The sequence below is a fragment of the Scardinius erythrophthalmus genome (genome assembly GCF_964197995.2).
Source record: "Scardinius erythrophthalmus genome assembly, chromosome: 14".
In the NCBI taxonomy this organism is placed as follows: Eukaryota; Metazoa; Chordata; class Actinopteri; order Cypriniformes; family Leuciscidae; genus Scardinius; species Scardinius erythrophthalmus.
In genome coordinates, this window is record NC_138234.1 from 19,106,053 (window position 1) to 19,128,051 (window position 21,999).

At 37.3% G+C, this 21,999-nt stretch overlaps 1 protein-coding gene across 1 annotated transcript in view; it reads left to right on the forward strand.

Moving 5' to 3' along the window:
* sh3bp4a (SH3-domain binding protein 4a) overlaps positions 1 to 19,546 on the forward strand; it is a 31,614-nt gene extending 12,068 nt beyond the window's left edge. Inside the window, exons 2-5 of the mRNA XM_081384014.1 lie at positions 1,095 to 1,291; positions 1,393 to 3,755; positions 17,838 to 18,026; positions 18,123 to 19,546. Coding sequence (XP_081240140.1) covers positions 1,171 to 1,291; positions 1,393 to 3,755; positions 17,838 to 18,026; positions 18,123 to 18,347 — 2,898 coding nt within the window. The 5' untranslated portion in view covers positions 1,095 to 1,170 and the 3' untranslated portion in view covers positions 18,348 to 19,546. The remainder of the gene's footprint in view (positions 1 to 1,094; positions 1,292 to 1,392; positions 3,756 to 17,837; positions 18,027 to 18,122) is intronic.
* The last annotated feature ends 2,453 nt before the right edge of the window (positions 19,547 to 21,999 follow it).

Here is a 21,999-nt window from a genome sequence, read left to right on the forward strand (position 1 = left end):
TGTCCTTTGATATGCTTTGATATCTGTCTTTCTGAACCTGGCAAATCAAACGCTCTACCAGTGATAAAAGACTGTTTCATCCAGAAATCAGGTCTATAAATTAGTACATTTTACATTGTGGTTGTTTATTGATGTAAATGACATATCTTTAAGTGATTTTATTACATTGTTATAGGTAGTGTGGTAAATGTGCAATAATATTGTTCCATAAAGCCTTATGCATCTTTAAAAGCTACAATAAGTGCCTTTTTATGCTGAAATAAATTATAGTATATTTTTCTGAAATTCTTTTTACGTCTCTATTCCGTCATATTCACAAAAAAAAAACATTAGCTGAAAATAACATAGTTACATTAGCTGAAAATAAATGTTGTCTCTGAAATGCAGCAAGGCATTCAATTTGAATAAAAGACGTACACAGTAATACCAGGAATGTGCATTAAGCAAATTTGATACAATTTGATTTCATGCTGGCTTTAAGCTCTTTTAGCAGTGAGACATCACTAAGACATTTTCGGAGAGGTTAAAAAAAAGTTGAAGTCAAATGAAGGTCAAAGATTAAACGCATATTGTCATATCTGGCGGTGGCAGCACCTTGTTATGGCTGTTTTATTGATTGTTCATCTACAGGTACCACCTCCTTTGTCATCCCTTGGCAATATACATTACATCAATTAAACCATGATGTGACAGGACTGAATGTTGTGAAAGGAGCAAAAAATTAGCAAAGAGCAGTAAAAAAATATTGAGATTCTACCAGGATCTTTTGTTTGAGTTCTGAACTAACGGTTTCTGACTCAAGTTTTCATCTACTAACTAGACAACAATGCTTTAACCCCCTTCCAAGGTAGATTAAAAGTAATCAACTTTAAAGATCTTTTAATCTCATGCAGTACATTTTGAGTTACATCTCGTCCCAGTTTGTCCCTTTAGCTATACCACACTAATCTCTGGGTACAATCTCTCAGAAGATTGTCTTGCCTTAATGATCCAATAATCTGATTGCAGCATGTCTCATTATTCTCAGTGCATCAAGCGTTTGTCCTGCCACACAAAGCTAATCAAGATTGTCCCTGTCCTTTTTGTTTTCACAGCAGGAAAAAAATGGAAAACTGCCAGTGTGTGATTGTCAGGATTGGAGCAATGGTAAAATAGCTTAACCAATGCAAGATGGCCGCCCACAGGATCAGAGTAACCAACAACAACAATGTGCTCCCTAGATGTAAATCAGAGGGCACACTTATTGACCTTGATGAGGGACTGACTGAGACGACTCTCATAGATGTCAAAGGTCAGTTTATTGCACTGCAAATAAATAAAAGGGACATCTAATATGGTTGTGCCATGTACATCGCAAATCAATAATTCTTATTAATATGTTTATCTTTACAGTGCCTTCTCCCAGTGCCTTGCGTTTGGCCTCCTCAACGTCATTTGGGACTGCACGGGAAGTGGTCGCCATAAAGGATTACTGTCCATCCAGTTTTACCACTCTAAAGTTCTCCAAAGGTGATCATCTCTATGTGTTGGACACATCTGGTGGGGAATGGTGGTACGCCCACAACAACCGAGAAATGGGATACATTCCTTCGACATATGTCCAACCGATCAACTACAGGAACTCATCTCTAAGTGACAGTGGGATGATTGACAATCTTGGGGACTGCTCGGAGGAGGGAGCAAAAGAGCTGGACCTGCTGGGGGAGTGGACTGGAATGTCGCTGAAGCCCTCCATGCCTTATGACAACAACAACCCCTTCTCCATGCTCTCCTCAACCAACCCATTCCTAAATGGGTCCATGGATGATGTCCTCGATCAGAACAGCAATGAGAAGACGAACCAATGCAACAGCATGGATTTGCTTTTCTTTGACTTGCCTTCAGACCCCATCTCCACCACCAGCAACACAAAAGGGTACAGCAATAGTGTTTTTGATGGAACATCCACCAGCGCTGATCTTGAAGCCTTGCAGATGCTTCGCAAGGACAATCCCTTTTTTCGGAGCAAGAGATCTTACAGTTTATCAGAGTTATCAATCTTACAAGCTCAGTCGAATCCTCCATTGCCTTCATCAGGGTTTTTTACAGGGCTTAAAGCTCCCTCACCGGAGCAGTTTCAGAACAGAGAGGACTTTAGGACAGCTTGGCTAAACCATCGAAAATTGGCACGCTCTTGCCATGACCTTGAGTCCCTTGGGCAGAACCCAGGCTGGGGTCAAACACAACCAGTAGAGACTAACATTGTCTGCAAGTTGGACAGCTGTGGAGGGGCAGTCCAGCTCCCAGATACACATATCAGTATTCATGTTCCCGAAGGCCATGTTGCAGTGGGAGACACTCAGCAAATCTCTATGAAGGCTCTACTGGATCCTCCATTGGAGCTGAACAATGACAGATGCTCGACTGTCAGTCCAGTGGTTGAAATCAAACTGAGTAACATGGAGATAAAATCATTCATTACCTTAGAGATGAAGGTATCCGTCACGACTAGGACAGAAAGTCCAATGGCTGAGGTTTTGTGTGTAAGAAGTGACTGTAAAGAGGGTCCATATTCTCCTATTCCACAAGCATATATTTATGGTGATACGATTCAGGTTCAGCTGGACAACTTGGAGCCCTGCATGTATGTAGCCGTTGTTGTCCAGACCCAACATGTTTCCTTCAATTCATCTGTTTGGGATCATATGATGAAGAAAGTTACATTGGGCCTCTACGGGCCCAAACACATTCATCCATCTTTTAAGACTGTGGTGGCCATTTTTGGCCATGACTGCGCCCCCAAGACTCTACTGGTCAGTGAGGTTGGGAAGCAAGCAAAGTCTGCCCCTCCTGTTTCACTACAACTGTGGGGAAAGCACCAGTTTGTCCTTGGCAGACCTCAGGACTTGCTGATAGGTATGTACTCTAACATGTCAAATTATGAGGTCAAGGCAAATGATCAGGCTAGGGTTGTACGTGGGTTTCAGATCAAACTAGGCAAGGTGAGCCGGCTCATCTACATGATTACGTCTCGGAACGCAGATGAGATTTCCGACTTCACATTACGTGTCCAGGTAAAAGATGATCAGGATTGCATCCTTGCACAATTTTGCGTTCAGACACCACAGCCGCCCCCTAAAACTGGGATACGGAACAACGGCCAGAGACGGTTCCTAAAGAAAAAGGAAGTTGATAAAATAATTTTGTCTCCTCTGGCCATCACCACCAAATACCCACAGTTTCAAGAGCGCTGCATTACCAACTTGAAATTTGGCAAACTGATCAAAACAGTTATCAGGCAGACCAAGAATCAGTACTTGCTGGAATATAAAAAAGGGGATATTGTCGCCCTACTCAGTGAGGAGAAGATCAAACTCAAAGGACAACTATGGACCAAAGAGTGGTACATTGGATACTATCAGGGAAAGATTGGGCTTGTACATGTAAAAAATGTGCTTGTCTTGGGAAAGGTTAAGCCTATATACTTTTGTGGGCCAGACCTAACAACCACAATGCTGATGGAACAAATCCTGAAGCCCTGCAAGTTTCTCACTTACATTTACGCCTCTGTGAGGACAATACTTATGGAAAATCTGGGAAACTGGCGAGCATTTGCTGATGCTCTGGGCTATGTGAATCTTCCTTTGACGTATTTTTGCAGAGCAGATCTGGATAGTGAACCAGAGAGGGTTGCCTCAGTGCTGGAGAAACTAAAGGAAGATTGCCTCAACATGGAGACCAAAGAGAAGAAATCTTTTCAGAAGGAACTGATGATGGTAAGCCTATGTGTGTGTTGGTTTATCCAAACTGCATAGTTTTCAAACTATTTTGGTTGTGTTTGCTTTTTGAATACAGTAGAAGCCCTGTTCTAAATGGAGAACTATTGGAAATTTGGCCACAAAATACTTGATTTAAACCTGTTTTTATGCAGTTCTGCTTATCTGCCTTTTCTCTTATTAATGCTTGGGGCTAATTCTGATGAGAGTGCACTTAGCTGCTCTGTGCTGCCTTTCTTATCTGTACAGCTGTGGAAACCTGCAAGTACAGCAGCCGGATCCCTTCTTGGCTCACTCACATTCTGACTGAAAGAAAGATTGCTCTTGTATTAGTTTTTTTATCACTTGGAACAGGATGTCCAGGGTTTGTAATGTACAGTACAAACTACCATGGTTAAATCCCCATAATGTCCAGAAATATAAACTCTTTGGTGTCCTTAAAAGATTAGTTAATCTAAAAAAGAAAATTGTCTTCTTTTGCTCACCACTTTTGCTCATGTTGTTACAAACCTTTTATGGCTTTCTTTAAGGTGAACTTAAATGTTTATCTGGTCCTCACACAAAGTTATTTTTATGTATTGAGAAGACTTACAAAAGTCATATGGAACACTTTAATGATATGCTCATGGAACTTTTTTTTAAAATGTTAGAGCTTGACATTTTCACTTCCCCAGACCTCATTCACTTTCATTATGTTGAAAAGAAAAAAAAGTTGTACTAGATTGGAAAAACATTAGTGGGTGATTTTTGGGTGAACTACTCCTTTAGTTGTTAGTTAGTTACTGCCTTTTTTACACTATTGTGTTACTGTCGACACTAGTGTGGTTGAGTTATTGTCAGAACAGCACAGCACAGTATAATTTTCTTTTGTCGTTTTTGCCATTTCTACCTTACATACTTTCTACTAGCACTGACCAATATCCCATTTATAAGTAAACATGTTAGGGCCCCACTTTTGTCAGCTTGGGTCTTGCAGATCTGAGGAGATGGTGCATTGAGAAAGATGTGTTTTCACCTTTTCAGACTGGACAGCAAAAGAGAGAACAGATGTAGTAAGTCCAGTCTTATCTATAGCAAAATACTAGCTTTAACATCTTATCTTGGATAAAAGATACTATTGCAAGTTTAGCTAAATTTCTAGTTATTTTTGAAGGTCCAAATAGAGATAAAGTGATATATCCATGGCTGGAATCTTCATTTGATCTTTTCCTCCACAACAGACAGAGCTTTTGTTAAAGTTAAATTATTCAGGACTTGAGTGGACTGTAAGCGCCTGTTATACCTCAACAATCATTAGTGTCTCTTGCATAGTGTTTCTGCTGGCTGAGAGGGAGCTTCATCATTGTTTTCCTGCCGTGCTTCTAGTGCTGACACATTTATCAAGTGGAGATGAGGCTATTATTCCCAAGGCCTGACGTCAGAGGCTAGCCGATTGTCTTTTGTGGTAGTGAATCGATTTTGAAATTGCAGCCTTTTGTCCCTGATGGACGCACGGCCTTTCCTTGCCTCGCTCTTGCTATTATTTAGTGATTTGTCTTTTTGAGTTTGGTAATTACGCCCAATGCTTCTGAGCCTGGTGACATTTTGAGCTGTGCAAACAATGAGATGGAAGAAATTTTGCTCAGTGTTAAGTCTGACAGGCCAGCTATTAAGCTTAGCATAGCAATTTATAATTCTTTCAAGCTAATACCCGTCGGTATTGTGATTTAACAGTTCTGTATGCTGCCTCAGTATCCTAACTTACAGTTAGCATTCCACACACACAAATGTGCTTAGCCTAAATCCATAAATATATGACTTTTTCTATTAAGCCAAGTTTTATCGAGTCAAATGGCAACTTTTCCACCTTTACTCAGCAAATGCTGCGTTTTCAAAGCTTGTATGCTAGGTGGTTGGCTAGGCCTTCTGGAAGCTTCCAAAGACTGAAAGAGCTTGGCAGTTGCCTTAGCCATATCTAAACACTCCTAAAATAAAACCAAATAGCTGGGGGGAGGCACTCCAGGGCCATCAGGCTAGTAAAGAAATCAAGCTAAACTGAGCCATTTTAAATGTGCTTGGTTTAAATATTTGGAGTGGGCAAAACTGGGGTTATCGCCACCTCACAGTCAGCCACCTGCTTTGGGCTTGGTGCAGCTTCTTTGTGTAAAATGTCACTGTAGTCACAATAGCCAAAGTGTTGTAAGATAGCATATTTATATTTATTTTATATATATATATATATATATATATATATATATATATATATATATATATATATATATATTTTTTTTTAGCTCTTGGATAATTCTGGAGAGATCTGTTACATCTAGCTATTTCTAAATAGCGTATTTTATCTCAATTTGCTGATAGCAAGCTGACAGTTTTGTCTGTCTGTCTGGTTTAAACTGGCCATCTCTGCCCCTAAGGGTTAAATAATGCATTTATAAGAGATTTCCAACAGCTTGTGCCTGAGGACTGGCTGAGCCCTGACATTTTTCTCAAATAGCCATGGTGTGGTGGGACACATTTTACATGCTTCTTTAGAAATCAATGTGAAACATGACCTTCACCTCTCCCTGCCCTCTGGTAGTATAGCCAAAATTAGATTATTTTTCTGTGGCTGTTCGACCATAACCACAAAACTCATTTTACAGTCATTATTGTGAGTGGAAGTAGTATATTGACGCATTATGTGCCTGTTGCTGTATTCAGCAGTATCATTTAGCTCTATTGAGTTTCAAAGGGAAAACTTTGCACTCGCTCTCACCTACCTACTCGTATTCTAATTTGCATACTATTTGTTGAAAATAGTATGCAAGATTGTGGATTCTAAATGATAAATGCATGTATGGACAGATGTTTGTAATATATATATATATATATATATATATATATACTTAAATGTTAAGAAATAAAAAAAACTAAATAAATTTAGCTAGTAGCTAGAATGTTTAAATGTTAACACTGAAGTTTTGTTCGATTTTAGCTAGATGCTAACGCTCATTCTGTAAATACAACTACATGTGTATACCTATATAAAATGTATTATACATTTCTAGCATGATTTGATCATTAGCGCTTGCGTAAGCAACAAGCAACAAGAAAAGAAATTATATCTCAAAGGCAGTTGGCTTGGTATTTGCTTTATACATACACACTTGCTCGAGTGGTTCGCTGTTCATACTTTTAAATGCCTCATATACGTATCCATTGTCTCAGTCTCATAGCTCAAATGTGTTAGCAAGTCCAATTAGCATTCATCACAGTAACCTTTTCAGAACTGCATTCCAAGACTTTGACTTATGCTAACTGCACTGCTGCATGAACGATTCGAAATCAGTTGGAATTATTGCTAAAATATATCACTGTGTTATCAAGACCTTATCTGGTAAATAACGTCTTACAACTTACAACAAGACAATGGTCTTGTCGACAGAGGTCATTCATTTCCTTGAGTTACTCTTTCCCTCTGCACAGTGAGTTCTGACAGCAGACATAAGCCATAAATTTATTTCCTTAACCCTGCAGACTACAAACCACCTTTACCTCACGGCTCTCAGTACGATCTGTGTCGTGTGGTGCCAATGGTTGATCTTGGCAGGTGTAATCTCTCTGATGATGTGGGAAACCATGTAATGGGAGGATGCCAAGGGAGGTCAAGATAAATCCAGCAGCTATGATTCGTTTTCCATGGCATGGTGGATGCCGTGATGAATCACTTGGTAATTAAGTGCTTGAGATATCATCCCATCATTCCCTAAAATTTAACTTAATGGTAGGGAGTCAGTTGGACCCGAAAGTAAAATACAAACATAGATTAAATTTTGGAAAGATTGGTTAAAAATATGATATAGTTATATTATAAAGTATAAAGAATAATATATTATCACAAAAATATTTAAGCTGTAGTTTTTCTGGACCTGAAAAAAGTTCTGGAAAAATTTTAAGAGTAATGGAAATGTATATAGTGAAACAATCCAAAACTCTAAGATCACTTGTCAATTTTATTATTTTTCTAATCCAGATGTGTTCATTACAAATTATATTATTGGCATACTTTGGAAATCTGGCCAAATGAAAATCTTAAATTATTTGCTGGTTTAAATGAATATTTTCAATATGGTCTCGGACTTTTGCTATTCTTGCTTTGAAAATCGTGCTTTTGAGCGCCGTGGTCCTCGTTCACTTTTTTATTGCATATTCCACAAAAGAAAGAAAGTCATACAGAAAGACATGAGGGTGAGTAAGTGATGAATTGTCATTTTTGGGTGAGCTGTTCCTGTGATATGTTGGCCAGAATGCAGAACAAATCTGATATTAAACATTCTCCCGCACAGGCAGAAAGCCTTTCAACTAGAAAATAAAACTCTGCTCATTATTCTTGTCACTAGAGAGATAGAAAATCCTTGGTGGGTTCATTTTATTCAGTTTTACAACAAAGAAAGAAAATCTTTCGTCTTCCTCCCACTCATCGGCTTGTCCCTCTCCCCCAACCCCCCCCCCCCCCATCCCCCGCTGTTTCTTTTCTTTCCATCTTTTTTGCTTCCCATCTCTTTCTAAAGTCCTGAAACGCAGGATGCCACAGCAGGCATCTAAACTGTAGAAAACGAGATGCCACCGTTCCTAAGCTCACAGGTCAATTTCATCTGTCCATCATTCCCGTCAGGTTGCCTCCAAAGAAAGTGGATGAAATTGTGCCGAGGACGAGTGGCTCGGCAATCCCATTTGAGAGCATGTCTCTTATAGTCAACCGTTCAGCCACTATTCGACACCATTAATGGGTTTTTTTAGTGATTGGAACTTTCCTGTAAAACCTGAAATTGGTTTCAATCCCACTTTCAGGTCTGAGTCCCTGAAGACCAGTTTGCTGCATTATAAAACTGAAGGCTACTTCAACTGTTGATGCAGTGTTTTCATTCATATAGCTAAACCGGGGATTTTTATATCTGTATATCTGACAATGCAAGTCTGTGAGAAGTCCAGCCCAGTCCTTGAGCTTTTTAAAGTGAGTTAGAGTTAGCAAACATGGCTAAATATGTATGGAATCTCATGCTAACATACTTTTACTTTGCATGTGGTGTAGAGCATTATAGCGCTCCAGCATGTTTGTGCACAATATCAGTGTTACACTACTATATATCAATATCAGTGGCATCACTAACCCTAAACTTTAAGAGGAAGAGAAGAGGAGTTGTTGTAGTAGAGCACATTTGTGAGTATGCTCAAGCTGTCGCATCCGTCTTTTCACATGCAATACAGTACGTAACACAAATGCAATAGCATGTCTCTCTGTAGGCATCTTACAACAGTTCCCACACGAGCGATTTTATAGATTATCATGACAATATGCTAATCAAAGACTTGAAGATAGTTAACTCCACATCAGCAACATAAATTCATCAACCAACCATTCAGTCGTGAACTTTGATCTTTAAAGCTTTACAGACCTTTTACATTCACAAACAGCTATATCACACACTACATGAAACGTAATAAATTTGAAAAAGCATAAAAAGACAAACCTTTGAATTTAACCTCAGATATTTGCCTACATAACTACACCTCCACAAATCCAATCATCTCCTTGTTTGTACATTGAAGCATCTTATTGAGCTTGGCATCTGCACTCTGATATTTTGTTTGACTTCGATAACGTTGTGGTAGTGGCAACAAGGAAGTTTATTAAGATTAAGATTAAGAAGTTTACTTAGAGTTCTGATATTTGCTCAATTCCAAACAGCATCATCCATTTTAATCTCATTAAAATGGTCGCATTCCGAACAGGTGGCCTGCTGGCCTATGGAATGTTCCGTGTTCTAATTCCGGAACATTCCTTTGTAATGGATAGGCACAAGCATTCTGATCATGCCTGTTGTCCCATTCCTTCACGATTCATCATTTTCTTATTAACCAGGTAATTCAGGAGGTATTCTGGTCCAATTGGATGCATCTGTAATGCTCTTGTTACATTCCAACCGCACTCCAGTAGGGACTTTACATTCCTGTGAGTCTGGAATCTGGATATGTATTCTAGCGAGGTGATGTTGTAATTCAGGCTCTGCATTTTCAAGTCAGATTTTAATCAGAAAGACGGATAGGGAGCCGTTTATGCTTTAGCAGACATCTAATTGAATTTGCATGTTTTTCCCAAGTCTTTAAACCAAAACATCCAATCAATTATGCTTTCATGTTTTTTTTTTTTTGTTTTTTTTTACTTTTGGGCCTGAGTACTCTGTTAGTGGATACTCTTTATAGTCTTGTTAGTAAAACAACATTGTTCCCATTGTGTATAGAGTTCATTTCGAAAAGCTCAGGAAGTGAATACATAAATACAAGTCTATACAGAGAGTGCCAGTTCACCAAACCATCTCTGGAAATAGATGCTCGACCCTGGACTGACTAGACACATTCAAACAATAAATAAACCATCCATTTAAGAGCCATCCATTTCTTTCTGACTTGGAGTAAAGAACAATTGGAGACCCATTCATAGTGGGACTTCTGTCAGTTGTTCTTTGACGAGGGTAAGGTAATGAAAACCACCTACAGTCCTTCACATTACTGTTCAGATCCAGAAACGGTCCCATGTGGTCCAACTCTTTGACAGCACAATTGGTGAACAAATGATTCTCATGAACACAATCCTTTTTTACCGAATCAATAACATACAGCACCACAACTGTAGTTGGATTCCCAAACTAATGACTGTAAATTGCTCATTTTATGGCTCATTTCCACAAAGCGATACAGGACAGTACAGTACAGTACATTATGGGATGGTAAACCCTGATCCGGCTTGTGTTTTCACCACTAACGGTACCCTTATTTGATAGGCGTGGTGTATGCGGGAAAGTAGCGATCAATGTCATTCTCGCACGAAGAAGAAAGTGACACAGGAAACAACAATGGAGGACATACAGCAGATCTTGTTCTTTCTTCTCGACATGTTGGCTGTTTGTCACAAGAAGAAACGGTATTGTGTTTCAACTGTATTAAACAATGGCGCCTCTTGTGTTGTCATTCCCCTTGTAGCACGCGCAAGTGACGATTCTCTGTGTCAACCAATCAATGTTCTGCAGTGAGTCTAGCTCCACCCTCAGTATCGGACTACTGTGCTAGGTACCCAAAAAAGTGGTAAGGTACAGTTCGGAATTAAGGTACCATTCACAACTTCTGACAATGAAAACGGCAAAAATTGCGTACCGTACTAAACTATACTGCATATCGGTCCGCTCTGTGGAAAAGATGTCCCAACCAATGACTTAGGAATCGGTTATTTTTAGCAAATCAAAAACATACAGCTCTTACTTCTGAAACGATCTGTTTTTAGAAAGGTTTACCATTTATGTTGTAGAGATTATGCAAATGCAACTGGAAATTTGAGATCTTTTCAAGTTATTAGCTGAAAGACTCATCAGTCATTCATTAAAGGTTAGTTGGAGTTGTTGTTAGGAGCAGTAATGCAACTCTGTGCATTTCTTGTGAACATATACGCGAGTCGAGCCTTCCAAAAATAATAAATTACAGGGCTATTTGGCAAGAAAGAAAATTACCTTGGCTGCTCAGCTGAACATATTTTTCCCTCTAATGACTGTGACATTTTGCCATCTCATCCCAAATGTCAGGAATCAGCAGACCTCTTGAGTGCTTTCAATAGATCCAAAACGAGAATCTTCTCTGGCCAGGAACGCAGCGAGGGCGTTTGTCTGGAACATCAGTCGTGGATCGGCTTGCAATCAATTAAAGTGTGCAAAAAGAGAAACCGAGAAAGAAAGATGGAGAGAAGATGGGGGAAAATAGATGGAAATTGCTTTTTCAGAAAAGCATTACCGCATTCATATAAAAGGCCATTTGCATCCTGTGGTGTCAGATACTGTCAAAGCAATATATATATATATATATACACGCATATAACTACAAGATGTGAATCTCTTATATGAGTCTCCATCTATTCTAAATTTTAAAAAAAGTGTGCGTGTTTATGTATGCATGTGCATATAAAAACGCATACACTTGCAGTGGAATTTTTTCCCCGCATTATATAATATACATATAAAATGTGTGTATATTAGAATTTTATAATATTAGGGCTTTATTTTTATATATGTATATAAAATAATGTAAAAAATATCAAATATAGATTAATATTAACTATTTTATTTACACGTTTTAATATATAATACAATTTTTACATAATTCACATTATGCATACACAGTATGTATATATATATATATATATATATATATATTATATATATATAAAATTATTTAAATAAATTAGATTTCAAAATGTCATATTCATTATCATATTTATAAAAGGTCTGTGTGAGTGTGTATACATATAAACAATAAACATAAATATATATTTACATGATTTCTGAATAAAAATCTCAATTTAGTTATACTATGAAGTATATATTTAACTATTTTGTGGTTATTATAAAAAAAAAAGGTTTTTGTAGGTATTCGCTTGTTTTTTGTCCCTCAAACTAAAGTGTCTGTCCTTTAGGTTTAGATTTACCGAAGCTTTGTGTAGTTGTTTCATATCGAGTCGGTAAAGAATATTAATGCATCCTTTAAACAAAAGAACTCTCAGCTCTGCATGGGGAATAAATCTAAAGTCACCTCACAGTTTTATCATGCTTTTGAAGCGATACTCCCCTGTTCCGGAAGTTTTCACCTCCCTCATCTCCCTTATACATGTACAGTGTCTCTCCATCAAGCAATAAAAGGAAGTCATTGACTTTATTTACCCAACAGGGAGACGGGATATGTGTGGCCGTTTTCATGATTGTATACATCTTAAGTTATCGTCTCACTGAGATTCCCAGGCTCTAGTTGTGCTTTTCTTTCCTCTTTTCCCTTCTTCGGCAGCAATCATGGAAGAGAGAGCGGATTACCACTCCATTCTACTGGACCCCAGGGGTCCCTCTCATTCCAAACATTGGTGTGTGGGTGTGTGTGTGTGTGTGTGTGTGTGTGTGTGTGTGTGTGTGTGTGTGTGTGTGTGTGTGTGTGTGGCAGGAAACGGGGTCGGTTGGGTCCTCTGAAGGTTTCAGTCACTCATCCGTGGAGGGCTGCACAGATAAGAGTACAAATTCCCGACCTTGCATTTTTGTCTTACCTTATCCATTCTTTCTTGATGACTATACACTGTTGTACTTCTGCCACACCTGGGCATTGTTTTAAAACGCATCTAACTTCACATTAGTTTAATTTCCTCTTCTAAGGAAGGCCAGATCACTCTCTATAGTTGTGTGCTGGGAGGATAATGTGTCGCACACAATTGGATTTAGAAATACGGCTGTCATGGAGACTGTCTAATCTCTCACACTACGTATATGTGTGTGTCTGTGTGATTGTTATTATTGGCTGTGTGGTTTATTTGAAGCTATTTTGCTTCAATATGCTTGGTTCTTGGTTTCACATTATATTATGTAGGTCTATATATATATATATATAGGAATCTATATATAAATGTAGGAAGCACAACTGAGAACAACTATGAAAACATTTAAAAATCTTGCCATCCTAAAAACGATTGAAAAGTATTGTATACATATGCCTGTTATATAATATCAAAACATAGTAATACATTTCTATTATAACCATATTTGAATGCCTATTTTTGGAATATTTAATAAATTAAAAAAACGAATTAAAGGTATTTCATTTCTCTTTTCTCTATTGACTTAATTTCTCTCTTGAATTTGAAGAACACAAACAAAAATATGAGATTATTTATAAAATAAAATGAATGCCAAATCTGGAAAATGTAAAAAACAAAACAAAAAAAAACATTGACAATTCCATGATATATAACCTCATATGTGAGTCAAAAGTACATTATTGTGTATTATGGCTCTAGAAAGATTTCTAGTCGTGTTTTGAAGACCTCAAAATATCACCAAATAGAAACTAGAGACGTCCTAATAACTTCTATTGAAACTCTATGGTGTCATTATAAGATATAATGAACATTTTATGCAGGACCAGAAGGCAGGACTAATAGTGTTGCTTGTGAAACATTAAACTAAAAGAACACAAATCTTTAGGGTAAAAGGTGACTGCAAAATTGCAGATACATATTTAAAGTGTAAGTTGCAGGTTAACCACCACAGTCAATTAATGTGTAAATTAAAGTGCTCTATATGTATATATTTAATTATTTCTGTCTTAAAATGCGTTAAAATAACATTTATTGGGGTTTCTTCAACGGTAGCGTGTTTTTTCAGTTACTGGGTGATGACGTCACAAGAGGAACTCGCAACCTATACTCTGCTAGATTCCTACTGTATTATGGCTATTTGGAGAACGACTGAGGATGTGGGAAACCATCAAATTCTTTATGGACCACAGCCCTACAATTTTTAACTGGTCAGGCGTGAGAGAGGGCAGCCATGGCACTCAACGAGTTATTAATGCTTGGTGTGAGGAGAATTAGTGGAGGGTTGGCCAAGTGTCCTGGTGAGTAACGTTAGCTACGTTATAGTCTAGCCTGGTGCAAACTTAACCCGGATAATATAACGGAACAAGCAAGTCTTTTCAAAATATTGCCGTCATGTAGAATAGCAAGGAGGGACAACGACTGAACTGAATACATTATTTACTTACAGTAAGTCAGTCCAAATCAGAGCTGTAACGTTAGAGATGCACACACTGCACAGGCATCAATAGCTAAGTTAGTCTCATCGACGCCTCAAACGTCATGTAATACCCTTCCTCAATCCACGCGTTATCAATTTCTACTGATTTAATTAGCGATGTTTATTGTCAGAAAAGAAAAAGAGAGATCGATGTCCCCATCACTGATTTTGTGTGGGCTGAATCAGCAGTGGAGAGTGTGTGCTGCCGTGAGGTGAACGCGTTTTGGAGTTTAGTGGAACAGCTCGACCCGCGACCGGCTGATCTGGCGTGCCTGAACCCGTTTGTTTTGCGAATAGCTTATTCTCATTTCAGGCAGGATCACGGTCCCCTTGAAGTCAGCACACACGAGTATGTTTACAGTGGAGTTATTTTATCCATAATTTTTTTTATCAAATAAAACATACAACCAACTTTTCTGTAGTGTAACGCCGCCTTCACACTGGCAGTTGAAATCAGCTCCGTAATACGCAATACGCCCCCAGCGGATGTCGTACACAACGGTGAAAAGCGTCGGAAGCCCTGATCTATATAGAATGACATTATATATATAATATACTAAACTTGGGACACGTATATATATATATATATATATATATATATATATATATATATATATATATATATATATATATATATATATGTCATTATATAGATCAGTGGGCGGAAGCCTCGGAAGCGAGTATATTTAAATATTGAATTATTTAATTGTATTAACTGCCCTAATAACGTTAAAACATCATGAAAATAAAAAAATGACATGACAACTAATCGTTATAAAATCATTATTTATTTTATTAAAAGTTAAGAATCCAGGTTTGTTTATCAGTACCATAGCAACGCTAACTTCCGTTGGGATTTTCGGATAGAAACCGTCCGTAGCCTTTCGCAAGAGTTCAATTTTTTGAACGCATCCGGATGGCCAACGGACACGATTTTTTTCGCACCGCACTCGTTCGCACCTGGTTCGGACCCATTCGCATGCGGTCTGCGAATCTCCATAGGAAATGAATGACTTCCGGTCGTTTCGCTGCCGTATCGGAGCTGATTTCAACTGCCAGTGTGAAGGCGGCGTAAGGCATCTATAGCTGCAAGCGTACGGTAACTCTACTAGTGAGTTCCATAGACTATGGACTACGGAGGCTGCATTTTCAGGACCCCACTTCTAGGACCGCATTTCTAGGACCCTAGTTTTTTGTGACAGCGCCACCTACCGACTCGGAGAACCGCAGTCTCAGGAACGCATTTCCAGGACCCTAGTTGTGCCAGGCAGTATTTCCACCCACCCAGTTTTAACTACACTACTTTATTTATTGCAATTAAACCTGGTTCCTAGGAATGTTGAGAAATTATTGGGTCTAGCATAATATAATAACTCAAGTAAAATAAACAAGGAATCATGTTATAGTCTTTTCAGTCACTAGATCGACCACATTTTCAAGTATAGAGGGAAGACAAGGATGACTCTGGGGGTAGATTGTGTATATTTTACAAAATAATATATCACACCTCAACTTGAACACACTAAATATTGTACAAAATAATATATAACAACTGAACTTGCACACAAAATATTTTACAAAATAATATATAATAACTGAACTTGCACACACAAAATATTTTACAAAATAATATATAATAACTGAACTTGAACACACACAAAAACAAATTTGTTCATGATGTGGACCACAAACAGAACTTCATGGACAACATCACTGACTCCTAAGAGAGAGAGAGAGAGAAAGAGAAGTGAATTAAATAAGGAACATTTAGTTGAACATGTTCTACTCTTTAATTTTTTTTTCTTAGTTACCAAACAGTGCACACATATCAATTAATGTTCATAATACTATTATTGCATACTGTTCAAAGATTTAAAAAAAAAAAAAAAGGTTTTGATGTTGTGGGAACAAAGGTTCTAGAAACACTCATGTCAATAAAGCCCATCTCAATTGAGAAATCTGAATAGAAATAACATTGACACGACTTTTTTTCTGACCATATATATATACATATATATATATATATATATATATATATATATATATATATATATATACACACACACACATTTACATATGTATATAATATTTAAAGCACACATTATAAAACCATGTCAAAATGAAGAGACGCATGTAGACGCATATTACACATAACATGCTTTGTGGGTAACGTTAAACAGGCTGACTGTGAGCACGTGACAGTGAAAACATTAAGATTATTTTAACTGAATTAAAATGGAAGAACAATGAGTAATTAACAAGCTTTCAGAACGAACATGCTACAGTTTTATTGTGCTGTCAATAAGTCAACACAGGCTTATCACGCAACAGTTCCGTTAAATGAACGTGCTAACAATTCATTTTCAAGCATTAGAGGCTAAATACTATGGCTATGCATTCAAGACTATTTATTTAGCAAATCACCATCACGTTTGCTACGTTAACTTTCCAATTAAATGCATCGCAATTGTAAAAAATTATTCGCATTTGATACTCACACTCTGATTGTCATCCATCTTCGCTGGTCCTCTAATTCGGTAGGTGGCGCTGTCACTAAAAACCTAGGGTCCTAGAAATGCGGTCCTAAAAGTGGGGTCCTGAAAATGCAGCCTCCGGCTCTGCAGGCAGACCCTACTCGTTAAAAGTGCCAACTTTTCATATTATATCAGCATTTTGGTATAAAAAACAATGGTGGGCGGTTCTTATCTTTATGTTTAATAAACACATTGCATTATCTTCGTGAAAAATTTAACCTGCAACTTACACTTTAAACTGTATGAAGGTCATAAAGATTATATTTTTGGCCTGTTTCGGTTCTATCTTGATTATGGATATCAAATTAAAGAGGTCCTATTATGCCCTTTTAAAAAGTCTTGACATTGTTTTTGAGGTCTACTAGATGTTTTTATGCTTGAATGTCCAAAATAACACATTATTTTTCATTATTTGACATTGTTGCAGCTCCTCCTCTCTCCTCTCTTCGCTCTGTTTATTTCCTGTCTCTATGAAGCCCCTCCTTCTAAAATGGGCAGTGTGCTCTGATTGGTCGGCTGGACCAGTGTGTTGTGATTGGTCAACCGTTTCGAGAGTGTTTCAGAAATGTCACGCCCCTTACCATAACCACGAGTTTCAACCAACTAACTCAACTCAACCAGGCCTTGCCCCTTTATTTTTTTTGCGTATGTCTTGGGCGGGAATTATTTAAATGAGGAATATTGTGACATGTTCGTTCCCAAAAGAAAATTCAAGACTGCAATTGAGGTGTTTCAGGGAGTTCAGAAACAGTGGTTGCTGATATAGATAATTACTCCCTTTGGAGTGACTTTGTGCTTTGTAACTTTGCAGACCTTTTTCATGCTCAAACAGCAACATTAAACACTGAAGATTAAAAATAAAATAAACATAATAGGATGTCTTTAATATAATGTTTCTTCATTTGTCTCTCTCTCTCTCCCAGGCTCTTCTGAAAATAGATTGTCAGGGTTTAGTGGCCCGGCTCATCATGGACTTTGTGTTGCTGACGACGGCAGTGGAAGTGGCTCCTCGCTGGAGGGAACTTGCTGAAAAACTCGCCCATGTATCCAAACAACAAATGGAGGCCTATGAGGCTCCACACAGAGACAAAACCGGGATGGTGGATAGTGAAGTAAGGACACAAAACCTCCTTTAAATATGGAAGAGTACAGTTTACATTGAGTTCAATCACAAGATATAGCCATTTACATTTATCTCATAATTTCAGGCCATGTGGAAACCAGCCTACGACTTCCTGTTGACGTGGGCCGCTCAGATTGGCGACAGTTACCGCGATGTCATCCACGAACTGCACATGGGCCTGGACCGGATGAAGAATCCCATCACCAAACGCTGGAAACACCTCACCGGCACCCTTATCCTAGTCAACTGCCTCGAATTGCTTCGAAGCTCCGCCTTTAGCCCCGCCCCTCAGGATGACTTCGCCATTTAGCTCCACCTCCTCACAATCCTCGCAGAATCCACACCTCAGAATTTCTGTTTCGACATCACCTCGGAAGACTGCTAAACTTTTAACGGATGTACACTTTTCTATTTCACCGTCAGCTGTGAGTTTACCTCAATCCAATAACCGCGAGGACGTCCTGTACCCGCCCACGTCCATATAAGGGCATGCGGAAAGCCAATGAAGCCAAAACACTGAGTGTTTTAAGTGTAGCAATTTTTTTTAGAGTTCTGAAGCCATTTTTATCAGTTTTGTTCTTTGCGATATCTATATTTTTTATATCGGATGGCACAAAGGAAATTTATACAATCACGTTTTTCAAGAACGATTTTTTCTGGAAAAAAAGCAGATTTCATCTTGGTTCGTTACTAAAAACGAAGGTCTATTTTTACCCACGTTTGTCTTGGTCTAGCCGCTCTGTAATTTGTCGCCAAATGCTCGAGCCTTCCACATTTGTGATTTTTATTCCACAATCTTCATTTGTTGCGTCAGATTTGATCTGTTGCTCTGTATGAGGAAGAAGACGGATTAGTATTACTAGACACATGAAACACCACAAACTGGTTACGTAAGAGGAAGAAGCGTATGGTGTGTTAATGAGATGGTAAGTTCAGACTGTGGGGAAAAAAAGGAAAGGTTCTGATCATGTGTTTCATCCTTTCAAGCTTTTGCAAAGTTCGCTTTTGAGAGACCAGATATCGCACCATGTACTAGGTATTAAATTGCAGTGTTGCTTTAGTTTCAATCGTGAGTCATTCATTCAGTGTTTTTGTCGAGAAACAAATGCAGTCAGATGAATAAATGAATAGATCATAGTGTGATTTTATTTATGACTGATGATTTTTTCTTTTGTGTTCTATATTTTTTGTACCTGATATACATTTTTTTCCAATTTTAGACATTTTTATGTTTTCTGGTTTATTTGTTTTGAATAATAATCATTTCACGCCCTGTACGTCAAGAAGATTTTGTGCTGTTTATTGTAACAGCATGTTGGGAAAAAATGTGTATGTAATATATATATATATTTACATATATATATATATATATACATACTGTATATCTGTGATTCAGAGTTCTGTCACATTTATAACTTGTTTTTGTGTTAGCTCTTTGAGAGTGACTGTTTGAAAAGCTATAATTCACACATTGTCTTAGTTGCAGCCAAATGTTTAGCACGAAAACAAATTAAACATGCTGTCCCATGTTGTTCCCATGGATTCAATAAAGCAGCTGTAAATTGAGAGAATGTTGTTTTTAGATTTGTCAGCTCCCTCTTTATTTTGACTATTTCTCATAATTGGAAATTTGTCATTTGCTAGTTATTACAACTGGTTCTTAATATTACAACTTTCTCAAAGTGCATTTTATTTCTGACGATTATGATTTCATATCTTTTTATTGCGACCATTTCTTATGATTTCGACAGTATATCTCACAATTGCAGTGTTTGTTTGTTTTTGCAATATTGAAACTACCTCACAATATGGACTTTACTTCTCGTTACTGTTCATAAAACTGACTTCATTTTCTGTTATTGACTATATATCACAATTGCAACATCATTTTGTTCTTGCAACTATCACACAATTGGGAATTTATTTCTCGTTAATGCAGCTGTTCATAAAACGGTTCATAAATTCTACTATTTGTCACAATTGCGACAAAATTTTGTTATTGTGAATATCAATAGCGACAGTATATCTCACAATTATGACCTCATTTCCTATTATTGCTACTATATCACACAATTGCAACATCATTTTGCAATATTGCAACTATCTCACAATCAGGACTTTATTTCTCGTTACTGCAACTGTTCATAAAACGGTTCATAAATTTGACTATTGGTCACAAATGCGACAAAATATTGTTATTGTGACTATTTCTCATGATTGCGACAGTATATCTCACAATTGTGACTTCATTTTCTGTTATTATGACTTTTCAAAATTGCAACTGCAAATTTTTTTTGTCTTTGCAACTATTGAGAAGTTATTTCTTGTTACTGCAACCGATTTTATTTCTCACAATTGTGACTGTCACCTTGTCATTTTAATTTTTATTTTAAACAGTCTCACAATTACCTTTTACTTTTTTTTACTCTGAGGCAGAAACAGGCTTATATAGTGATATACAGATCAAAATCTTAAATTAGAAATTAGAAATGCTAATCCTCTGTTAACTCTGCAAGCTTTAGAACTTATACATTGACAAAGTTTTGCTTATATCATCCACCCCTAAGATATTACAACCACTATAACTAGGATTGTGGGTTTTAATGCATTTAAAAAGTATATGCCCTTTAGAGAGTGTGTGTGTGTGTGTGTGTGTGTGTGTGTGTGTGTGTGTGTGTGTGTGTGTGTGTGTTGCGGTTATTGTGTCTGACCTCTGCCCAGTCTGCGAGCAGCTTTCTGCATCCCTAAGCACTTCAATAGAGCTGACTGTGAAAAATCAATTAACACTATATTTAAATTGCTAAATTAATTACAAGCTTGCAGAAAGTTGAATGGGCACTCTAAAATCAAGATTGTTTTATTACGATCATAATTAACGAGGGCAAAGCACAATGACTAGAATAATAAAGACATAAATGCAGAGCAAACACATCAAATCTCAGCAGCAAAGGCTGTATCCTTTATGAAGAAATGGGCAGATCCAGTCCTGGATGCGGAGTGGTCGATACAGCATTGCAGCTGTGCTAAATTAAACAATATAATAACAGCTATGACACAAAAACACCTGTTCAAATTTCAATCTGTTTCTAACACAAAGTTATTGTTAGGCTTCTGGAGATTTTTTTTTTTAAATAATGCATTAAATAAGTAAGTTTATGATATTTTGTGGTGTTCTTTTGTCACTTTTGAAGCTTGAAGTACTCTGTCCCATTTTTATAAAAGATTGACTAGAATAAATATCTTCTTTTGTGTTCCACGGAAGAAAGAAAATAATACTGGAAGAACAAGAGTGTGAGTAGATTATTGTATTTTTGGTTGAAAATTTGCTTTAACAATAGTTTAAATGTCAGGTGCAATATCTTCTATTTGAAGTATGGCAGTTAATTTGCTTAATATTTTAAAGAACATATGAGCCCGTAATATTTTTATTTTGTTCTACAGTTTTATAAATAACCATCAAATACAGGCAATTACATACTCAAAACTGTGGAATTGGTAGTGTTTTAAATTCCTAAAAGGGAAACAAATTAAAGAGAACAACCCTGTAGCAAATATTTACGTCTGATTTCATTGTTTGATATTTGTACGTTTGATTTCATTGTTTGCGATGTCTACAGATATCATGTCAAGTGTCACTGACAAGGTTTGTTACGGCTAGAAACCGAGGATATTGATAAATATTCCCTTGGGTCTTTCTTTCATCTTCATCAGTCTTTGAAGTTAGACAGCAAGTGTTGTCTCAGGTTAAAAGATACTTTGGCTTATTATGTTTTTCCTGTTCTAAAATACAGGTGAATCTCACAAAACCTCTCAAGAACATGTCCAGGCCATGTTTTGCTCTGAAATCTAAAGAAAACAAACAAACAAACAAACAAAATATTAAATATTTAAAAAAGAAAAACTTATTTTGAGGCCCTTTTTTTTTCTTTCGCATCATGACAATTTTCATGACAATTTCCCTA